This window comes from Pygoscelis adeliae, unplaced genomic scaffold (genome assembly GCF_000699105.1).
Source record: "Pygoscelis adeliae isolate BGI_AS28 unplaced genomic scaffold, ASM69910v1 Scaffold346, whole genome shotgun sequence".
Taxonomy (NCBI): Eukaryota; Metazoa; Chordata; class Aves; order Sphenisciformes; family Spheniscidae; genus Pygoscelis; species Pygoscelis adeliae.
The window spans coordinates 115,571-125,002 of record NW_008824902.1 but is presented as its reverse complement, the minus strand read 5'-3'; the positions used below and the strand labels follow the sequence as shown (position 1 = coordinate 125,002).

General features: G+C 58.8%; 1 protein-coding gene across 1 annotated transcript in view; it reads right to left on the bottom strand.

Annotated features, from left to right (window-relative positions):
• Positions 1 to 9,430, bottom strand: part of STK36 (serine/threonine kinase 36) — a gene marked incomplete at its 5' end in the record, with an annotated part of 17,794 nt that extends 8,364 nt beyond the window's left edge. Inside the window, 20 exons of the mRNA XM_009324861.1 lie at positions 175 to 285; positions 479 to 542; positions 863 to 957; positions 1,171 to 1,248; positions 1,467 to 1,571; positions 2,183 to 2,310; positions 2,606 to 2,747; positions 3,168 to 3,273; positions 3,632 to 3,729; positions 3,950 to 4,129; positions 4,398 to 4,541; positions 4,653 to 4,779; positions 4,859 to 5,058; positions 5,277 to 5,446; positions 5,721 to 5,814; positions 6,220 to 6,469; positions 6,719 to 6,849; positions 7,257 to 7,334; positions 8,258 to 8,398; positions 9,407 to 9,430. Coding sequence (XP_009323136.1) covers positions 175 to 285; positions 479 to 542; positions 863 to 957; positions 1,171 to 1,248; positions 1,467 to 1,571; positions 2,183 to 2,310; positions 2,606 to 2,747; positions 3,168 to 3,273; positions 3,632 to 3,729; positions 3,950 to 4,129; positions 4,398 to 4,541; positions 4,653 to 4,779; positions 4,859 to 5,058; positions 5,277 to 5,446; positions 5,721 to 5,814; positions 6,220 to 6,469; positions 6,719 to 6,849; positions 7,257 to 7,334; positions 8,258 to 8,398; positions 9,407 to 9,430 — 2,466 coding nt within the window. The remainder of the gene's footprint in view (positions 1 to 174; positions 286 to 478; positions 543 to 862; positions 958 to 1,170; positions 1,249 to 1,466; positions 1,572 to 2,182; positions 2,311 to 2,605; positions 2,748 to 3,167; positions 3,274 to 3,631; positions 3,730 to 3,949; positions 4,130 to 4,397; positions 4,542 to 4,652; positions 4,780 to 4,858; positions 5,059 to 5,276; positions 5,447 to 5,720; positions 5,815 to 6,219; positions 6,470 to 6,718; positions 6,850 to 7,256; positions 7,335 to 8,257; positions 8,399 to 9,406) is intronic.
• Between the last annotated feature and the right edge of the window lie 2 nt (positions 9,431 to 9,432).

The following is a 9,432-nucleotide window of genomic DNA, read 5'->3' as shown; positions in this document are numbered from 1 at the left end:
CCATGGGCGGGGCGAGCTCCAGCTGTAAGAGAGAGTAGGGGACAGGCTGGAGCTAGGTGCTGTATCTGAGGGCAGCAGCACCACACCTGCACCCTTCTGACCCCGTCTTTGACTGCACACCTCCACAGTGGGGTGACAGCATGGCTCCCCTGCTCCTCTGTCCCCATCCTGTACCTCAGCAGGTGCCGTCAGCACGTTTGTCACCACCGGTAGGATCTCTTCTCCCCTGAGCTCCAAGGCCACCCCATGCTGACTGAGCTGTGTCAGGAGGAATGCTGCAGCACCCTGTGGGACAGGGAAAGCTCAGCACCTTTGGGACTTTCCCATCTGCCTGCTCAATGCTGATTCTTCATCCCTCGGCCCAGGGCAGGGACAGCCAGGCTGCGCCTGCCCCCATCCCACCCTGAGCAAGCAACCCAAACGGGACATGGGGTTCTGCAGGGCTCAGTGACGGCTCTGGCAGGGTGGGCAGACTTACCACAAGGGAGACGACAGGAGACTGGGTGATGAGATCCATGGCCAGGGTAACCACCTCCTCAAGCCTGAAACACAGGGACCAGGGGAGAGGCACTGTGTTCCCACAGCTTCACATGCCACAGAGCAGCAGCATCCAAATATCCCCAGGGCTGGGAAACAGCCATCTTGCAGGAGGAGCGAGCCCTGGTTCACAGCACCTCCTTGTCCACGCTGGGTCCTCACCGCATCCCCAGCACCCACCCATGCTGCCCAGCGCTCTGCTGATGTGTCCGGACTGCAGGGATCAGTGGGAGCAGAAGCCCAGCTCTGGGCAGGGTGCTGGGCAGAGGGCTGTTCAGGGCAGGGCATGTTCCTCTCCCACCCATGAGCAAAAGTGGGTGCTTACCTGGGAGGGGAGGCCTGGAGCTGCAGGGTGAGCAGGGCCAGCAGATACAGTGAGGCCTCGCAGGCTGCCCCCTGGGCCACCGCCGCCATGAGGACCTGCCAAGGGAGCAGGAGTCACAGGGGGACAGCAAGGCTGGGAGGGGAGGAAGGGACGTTTCTGGGTTCTGGAGGAGAACTGCACTCTCCAGACTAAGCTCCCCCAAACTCTTCTCCCCACACGTCCCCCCGCTTGGTCTGAGCAGCGCTCAGAAGAATGCGTCCTGCTTGCCCACACTCCTACCCCACCACCGGGGCTGCGGTCAGGCCTACCTTGGCTTTTGAGAGCTGCATGAGGGAACCCCACAGCCGCTGGCTCCTTCCCAGGTGCTGGCAGCCAGCGTAGAGGATCTGCGAGGCAGAGGGGAGAGATGCATACCAGCCCCTGGGAACAGGGACATGGTGACCAGGCCCATCCCAGCCACAGCCCATTTATTCAACAACTGACACCAGGGAGATGGGAGTCATTGAGGGCTGAGCCTATGGTTCCCCCTTCCCCATGCTTCTAACCCCAGACCAAAGGTCCAGGCACCTCTGGGGACAGCCAGATAAATGGATGGGACCATTACCTTGAGCACGTTCAAGGAGCAGCTTGGGTGCTCCAGTCTCCCCAGCAGCCTCCCAAGCTGCTGGCTCTCTCCCTCCATAAGCTTTTCAGCTACCTCCTGAGCGACCTGCAGAAATCAGCCTGTTTTGCACCCTGGGCACCTGAAGCACTGCACAGACTTAAGGAGTTTAATGCTAGCAACAAATTAATAAAAGAAGGCATCTGCTTCCTACATGTTGCCTGCGTTCACAAAGGGATGCCCATCTGCCATGACCCAGCATGGCTTTGATGCACAGTCCCACAGCTGAGATGAGCAAGGTGAGATTCCTCCTCTGTTTCCCTCCTTGTTGACTCAGAGCCGAGTTAAAGGATCAAATGTAAATCTGTAGCTTTGTTTTCCCTCTTATTTATTGTCCATTCAATTTCAGATTTCCTACAGTTCATATCACTGTCATATAAGAATTCTTCATGTTTTCTCTGCATTGCCTAGTTCTTTGCTTAGCCCATCCCGCAGTTCAGATCCTAAATGTGAGTCTCTTAATTGACATAGGAGTCCTTAGACTCCTGAAGCTCAGCCATTGGCTGGGAAGGAGCAGCCTGCAAGCACCAGCCCTGCAGCCACCAAAGCTGGAGGACCCCAGCCCTCCACTCTGCTGCTGAAAAAGAGACCCTCCTGCAAAGGGTTGCTGTTCCTGCGAGGACCACACCTCCTTGCCCTGCAAACAGAGCTGGCCTGACCTGCTGCTTGGCTTTCCGACAGCTGTTCCTCTCCAGGGGGATGCTGCAGGCAGCAGCCAATGCAGCCGTGAAGAGGTCTGCCACACATAAGCTCTGGTCATGGGCTGACCTGGCCTCCATTGCTGCACCTGCACAAGGAGAGAGCTCGGGAGACATGTGCTAAGGGTGAGGGCTGCTGAGGGGCAGCAGGACGGGGCTGGAGGCCAAGAGAGGAAAGGTCAGGCTTCTGACATGAGGAGGGTGAGATCTGGGACTGAGGGAGAGAACAGGAGAGCCCTGGTTAGCAGGGGTTTGGGCAGATAAGCTTCAGCCACCTCCTCCGGCCAACAGCACTGCAATGGCAGTCAGTGCTCTGAGGGAGCCCAAGGGCAGGAGGGAGAGGGGAAACCCCAGGAGAAGGTGGTGAGCTGCCACCACCGCTACCTCGCAGAGCAGGCTGCTCTGAGATGGATCCCTGGAGGAGTCTGTTTAGCAGGGGCTGATGCTCCTCTCGCAGGCCGGCATAGAAGGAGGCAGAGACGGAAGGGCACGTCGCATCCAGGCTCTCACAGAGTAGGGTGAAGCACTGAGGGAGACACAGGGGTGGCCATCACTGCAGATCAAGGGTGGGACGAGAGAGAAAGGCGATGGGGGAGGAGGCTGTGGGGGAACAGCAGAGATGGGAAAAAGACTCGTGCTGGAGCTGCAGAGACCTCCAAGTGTTCTCTCCAACCAGGTTACTGTGTGGGAGCCAGTAACTCTGGCTGAGAGAGGGGTACACATGGAGGCACAGCCAGGGAAAGCGCCCCCTCAGAGAGCTTGTTTCTGCATGTAATCCCCCCAAAACTCCCAGCGGGTGAGACAGCCTGCTCTGACAAGAATGCATCAGACCTCACAGCTGGGAGCAGGGTCCTCAGCCTGCATTCCCCCTGACATGCACACCCAGCCCCACAGCTTCTGTCCCTGGGGGAGAGGGTGGGGAGAAGGGAGACAGGGGCACCCTTACCAGGAGGCTTTGCTGGCAGAGTCTCATCTTGCTGTCGGCTGGCTCAGCCAGCAGCTCTGGCAGCAGGGCTAGGAAGCAGCCAGCACTCTCCCGGAAGGCCTGCAGGCTGGGGGAGGCAGCAGGGACAGAGGAGAGCAGAGAAACACAGGCCATGGCTGTGAGGACAGGGTCTGGCCAGGCCCATATGGCCCTGGCTAATACAGCAGGCAGCACACACTAGCACTGTGAGCCAGTGCCAGCAGGCAGCACAACCAGACCCTAGTCAGCTGTGCCTTCCCCTTAATTAGTCCCACTCACAGAAAGCGCTCCTCTGTGGGCACAGCGATATGGCATGAAGCACTCGGCCCGTGATGCTTCCCCACGGAGACAGCTCCAGCCACAGAGTACGAACACCACCCTCCCGCCTACTGCTGGGTCCCCGCAGTGGCCACAAGAGACCTCAGAGCACAGAGGGTTGTCCCTACCTGTCCTTTTGCCCACTCTCCTCCAGGCTGCATTCACTGCTGAAATAAACTGTGGTCACCATGAGGAGGTCTGTCAGCACCATGATACACCAGGGCTGCTGCAGGATCCAGAAAGAAACAGCAAGTGGGGATTGTCTGCTGGCCATCCCAACACCTCCGCGACGGGATCCTTCCCTGCCAGGACCTCCCCCTTCTCAAGGGGGCCTGGAAGAGGCACTGGTCCAGTGAGCCAGCTCCAGCAGGACACCAGGGCCTCCGCAGCACCAGCACTCTGCAGGGCTGGAAGGAGCCCAAATTTCTCTGGGATCCTACACCCACCTGCTTGGTGCTACCACTCTCCAGGATCTGCTTGGCTAGACACAGCAGGGACAGAGGCACATTCAGCTCTCGGCAGAAGTGGTCCAGCAGCTCAGAGTCACATTGGGTAGCCAGGAGGTTGCCCACAACACGGAGCACAGGGCGGAGACGGGAGGCTCCCTCCAGCATCCCTTCCAGCACCTGGACACAGAGAAGCCAGAACAGCTTGTGATCAGCAGTGGTTGTGGCCTCTCCATCAGGCACGGGGCAGCCCTCCACCCCTTCAGGCAGGGGACAGCAGGGGAGCAGATGGCAAGCTAAGCGCACAAGACAGCTCCGGCTCCTGGAGAAGCAGAGGATCTCCTTGCTGGCTGGACTGAGGACTCCCCCAGTGCTCCCGACCCAATCTTGGGGAAGAAGGCAGCATCCACGTCCCCAGTCATAGTTGTCTGAGCCAGCCATCACTCACCTGCTGAGCAGAGTCTGCCAGGCGGGCCTGGACACGCTGCTGGAAGGCCAGGTCCCTCAGGAGGCTCAGCGGTGTGCTCAGCTGCATGGCCAAGGGCTCTGTGGCCTCGATTAGGTGCTGCCACTCCTCATCGCTCTCCAGCTCCTAACCACGGAGGAGAGAGGGCTGCTGCCACAGACCCTGCCTGCCCCAGGGTCTCTGTACCAGCCCCTGGGGACTGGGCTCTGCTGTCCTCACCACAAGACACCGTCTTACCTCACTCTCCAGGTCCACGGTCTCGATGCTGCCCCTACCCCGGGGCTCTGCCCTGCCAGTACCAGGCTGCGGAGGGGCCCCTGCTCCAGGAAACTCCCACTCGTAGTCTCGAGTGATGCTGTGCTCCCTGGCCAAGGAAACAGTGCAGTCAGTGAGCGACCCTGCCTTCCCCTCTTCCTCCTCTCCCAGCCCCAGCCCTCCCTCACCGTGGGTTGGGTGGAGGCTCCCCCAACTCCCACTCTGCCATGCTGCTCTTTCCTTGCAGGACACTGGGGGTTTTCTCTTTGGAGGCAGCCGGTGGCTCCCCCTCCACGAGGGCTGCCTTCCCAGGAGCTGCTCTGGGTCTAAGTCCTGGGCATCCTTTGCCAGAGTCCTTCATAGATGCATCACCTGCCTTCAGTTGCCCCTGGATGATGGCAGAGAAGTTTGGTCAGGGCAGGGTTACTCAGCCAGACGAGCCCCCTAGACCCCACCACCCCGAGGACCCCACATCCTGCCTTATGTGTGGCTGACACCCCAGCCTGACCCATGTACCTTCTGCCTTTCCCCCCAGCTCCCGTTTCAGTGCCCTTCCTTTGTCCTGACTGTGGGACACAGCCAGGGGAATCCCACACTTTCTTCCACCTTTTTCTGTGCCTCCTCAGCCATCTTCTGACGGGCCTTTCTCAGGATCCTGGACTGACCGCTCCTGGGGGCCAGGGAATGGGCTTGCTGCTCCTTCAGGGCCTGCAGCTCTGGGGACAGCTTGGTGGTGAAGGGGTTTGAGATCCCGTGCTCTTCTGTGTCATCAATCACTGGGGAGGCGAGGGGAGAACTTCAGCAGCAGCTCTCCCTTGAGACACAGGGAAAGTGACTGGCTCTGGGATCCGAGGGGAATCCTGGGGGACCCAGAGCAAGCCCAGGGGCAGGAGCTAGGGGTCAGCGCTTGGAGGAAGCTGAGAGGAGGGAGGCAAAGAACAGGGTAGTAAAAAAAGCAGGGCAGGGTTGTCCTCCCAGCCTCCAGGCAGTAGGAGGAGGAAACAGGAGGAAACAGACCTGACCAGCGCTGGAAAAAGAGCTGATACTCACCAGTAACCCGTCCAGCAATGAAGGGGTGAGAGAGCAGCTCCGGCCACGACAGGCGCTGGTGGGGGTCCTTCATTAGTAATCCCTGCAGGAAGCTCTACAGGGCAGCACAGTGCCAGGGTCACTGACACATGCTCGGCACCCACCAGTGAGCACAGTGTACCCACCAGTCTCCCGCAGTGAGGGTACCCAGGAGGTCTGCGTTCCCTTGCCTGGCTCTGGGGAAGGAGTGGCTCTAGTGCTTAGGGCAGATGGGAAGACACTGCCCTTCCCAGCCCAGTAAATCACTCCTCTGCTGTCGGTCCCAGTTTCCCAGCTTACAGAGGGACAGCAGTGGTAAGGGTCCCCCTCCCAGGAGGCCAAGCTCTCATCCCTTCTCTGTGTTCTGAAATCCCTGTTAGGGGACATAAAACCTAAGAGTGACCCACCAGGGCAGCAGATGAGGCCAAAGCTGCTGCCACGTCAGCGGATCTCACCCCACAGACAGGGCCTTCGCCCCTACCTTGAAGACTGGGCTTATGGCCTCGGGCCATTTGATGGGGTCCTTGACGATGAGGCTGACGAGCTGGAAGATGCTGCTGGTGTAGAAGGGAGGAGTGCCCACAAACAGCTCATACAGGATACAGCCCACAGACCACAGGTCCGCTGTGTGGTCATACGGCCGCTCCTCCACCAGCTCAGGGGACATGTACAGCGGGGTGCCTTTGATAGAGGTCAGCACCATGGTGTGGATGCTCATGGCACGGGCAAACCTGCTCAGAGCAAAGCACAGATGGCCAGTTCAGGCTAAAACATCTGTTGCAGCTCCCAGGGAGATCCCTACGAGTTTACCAACACCTCTCCCCTCTGAAGTCCAAAATCCCCTATCCCTGCTCAACATCTAAATATGCACAGAATCCAGGTCCCCTTCCACACACACCCCTCCTCCTCTACAGCACCCAGGACACCCCTTGGCCGCCCCAAGCCCAAGTGTCCCCCTCAAGTTGGCCCCCAGCACCCACCCAAAGTCACAGAGCTTGACGACGCCGTCTTTGCCCAGCAGGATGTTCTGGGGTTTCATGTCACGGTGCAGGATGCGGTGGGAGTGCAGGTAATAGAGAGCAGAGACCAGTTGGGCAGCTATGGTCTGGACCTGCCGGAGACACGGGAGCCTCACCCTGTGTCCTATGGTGCCACCAGCCAGCACAGCCATGGGGTCCCTTACGGCCTGGCTCCCCCACTACCCTCACTCCTGCCCTTGCCCTGTTTGGGGCAGGGACTAGCCCCAGCCGTGGTCCAGCAGTTCCTCGGAGTAGGCTGATGGCCGAGGCAGCAAACCTGGTGTTGTTTTCCTTGGAGAGGGAAGAGGGAGACTGTCCCGCAATGCAACCTGGCTCCCTTTCCACCCCCTTCAGAAGCTCTGCCAGGTAAACCCTCGGAGGCACCCTCACCCTCCTGATGTCACCTGGCCCACAGCAAAGACCTGCTGCCTGCAGGCAGACAAATCCTGTTCTCTCCACCCTGCAGCAAACACTGCGTGGCCACCGCCATGAGAGTCACCTGGTCCTCGGGCAAACTTCCATCATCCTCCAGGATCTGGAAGAGCTCCCCCTCTGCGTAGTCAGTCACCACTACCACCTGGAGGGAAGAGCAGCACAGTGGGATCAGGCACTCACCCAGCCGCATCCCCACCATGCCCTAGGGACCAGGACAGAGCAGGGCAGTAAATCAATGAGGGAGACACTGGGGTGTCGTCATACACAGCCCATCAGATTGGGCTGGGACGTGGGGCAGGACAGAGCCCCTGTGGCTGCACTGCAGCAAGGGCCTGGCATTTAGCAGAGCCCTTGCGGCTGTCCTTACCTCGGACAGCCAGCAGAAACCAGGGAGGAGCAAAGGACAGGACAAGCCCAGAATGGTATTTCCACACCCAGTTGGTAGAATCACTCCCTTTAAGCTTGTTTTGAATCTGCTGCGCAATTACTTTATTTCATGCCCCCATGTCCCATAGCATAGTCTTCAATCCTTCCCTATCACACTCTCTCCGTGCCAGTTTAGGCCAGTGAAAAGTCACAGTCTCTGAAGATCCCTGTGATCCCAAACCACTCCTCTTCCATCACACCCCCCCCGTCCAGCTCCTTCATCTCTGTGCGTGACCCAGTGCACCCCACACAGCCCAGCCAGTTGCTGGCTCCCCACACAGCACATACTGGAGGGCTCTGAAGAACACTGACCAGGCTGGCGTCCCAGTCCTTGTTCAGGCAACCCCCACGTAAGGTCCCCGCATGTCCTCAGGGAGGGTGGGAATGCCCTGTGGGCAGGGGACCTCAATGTGGCCATCTGAGGGAGCGGAGTAGGCTGTTGGCAGGATGGCAGCACCCAACGCAAGCCAGGAAGCGGCTGGGAACAGAGCAAACCTGGCTGGCTGGAAAGGCTGCTAGAGCCCCGGGAGGGTGTCACCAGCATCTCCTGAGAAAAAGGTCCCTACGACAGCAGGGGCCAGCCCTTGTTCCCCTGCCCCAGTCAAGCAAAAGCATCTGCCCCGAGAAAGTCCCCTTCACCTCCTTGTCGGTCTCAAAGCTGTCGAGCATCTGGATGATGTTGGGGTGGTGGAGGCCTCTCATGATCTCAATCTCCCGCTGCAGGTTCTTCAGCTCCTTCTCAGACCTCCCCACCTTGGGGATGAACTTCAAGGCCACCACCTTTCAAAGCAGGCAAAGCTGGGATCAGACCAGGCTCCCACCTGCCCTGGCAGAGGCTGCATTTAACCCAATCAGGACTCAGCATTTTCCAGCTGAGCACACCAAACGAGAGATTTGTTCACTGGATCCCTTGAAGCTGGGGCTCCCCCAGGCCCTTGCACATTGACACTGGTGCTCACGGTACTTTGCACACTAGCATATAAAGCAAACAATTGTAATCAGTGAGCGCAGACAAAACTAGGACTGACAGAAACACGGGACAGGAGGCAGAGATGCTGGCGGACAGCAAGCTAAACACGAGACAGCAGCGTGCCCCGGCAGTGAGGAGCACTAGCAGCACCCTGGGCTGTATCAACAGGCAGGAGTTTGAGGGAAGTGATTATTGCCCTTTACTTGTTCGAGCATATTGGCAATATTGTGGCCATTTTTTGGCACAGAATGACATCGATAGGCCGGAGTGGGTATAGCAGAGGCCACCGGGATGGCGAGGGGGCTGCAGCACGTGGCACACAAGTTGAGGCTGGGGGAAATGGGCTTGGTTAGCCTGGAGAAAAAAATGCTCAGGGAAGCCAAATAGTAATTTTGTGATTCCCAAAAGGAGGTTTCAGAGAAGATGGAGCCAGGCTCTTTACAGACATGCAAAGTGGGAGGATGAAACAGGGATTACAAGCTGAAACAGGGGAGCTTTCAACTTGATATAAGGAAAAACCATTCACCCCACGTATAGTCAAGCACTGGCTGCGGGGTCTTTGTCCCTGCGGTTTGGCAGGATCTGAATTTAGCGCGGACTCTGCTTTGAGCAGGGGATGGACTGGGGACCTGCAGAGGTCCCTTGAACCTGAATGACTCCACGCCGGCAGGAGCTGGCCAGGAATGTCAGCAGAAAAATGAACGAGTGCCGAGTCCCAAAGCCCTGGCAGGGCCCTGGAACCAAACAGCCACCAGAAATCAGTCCCCAGCGCCACACAAGGGACCCCCGTCCCTCTCCCCTGCCGCCCCTTTCCTCACCTGGGCGCTGTGCTTCCGGCGCCCCT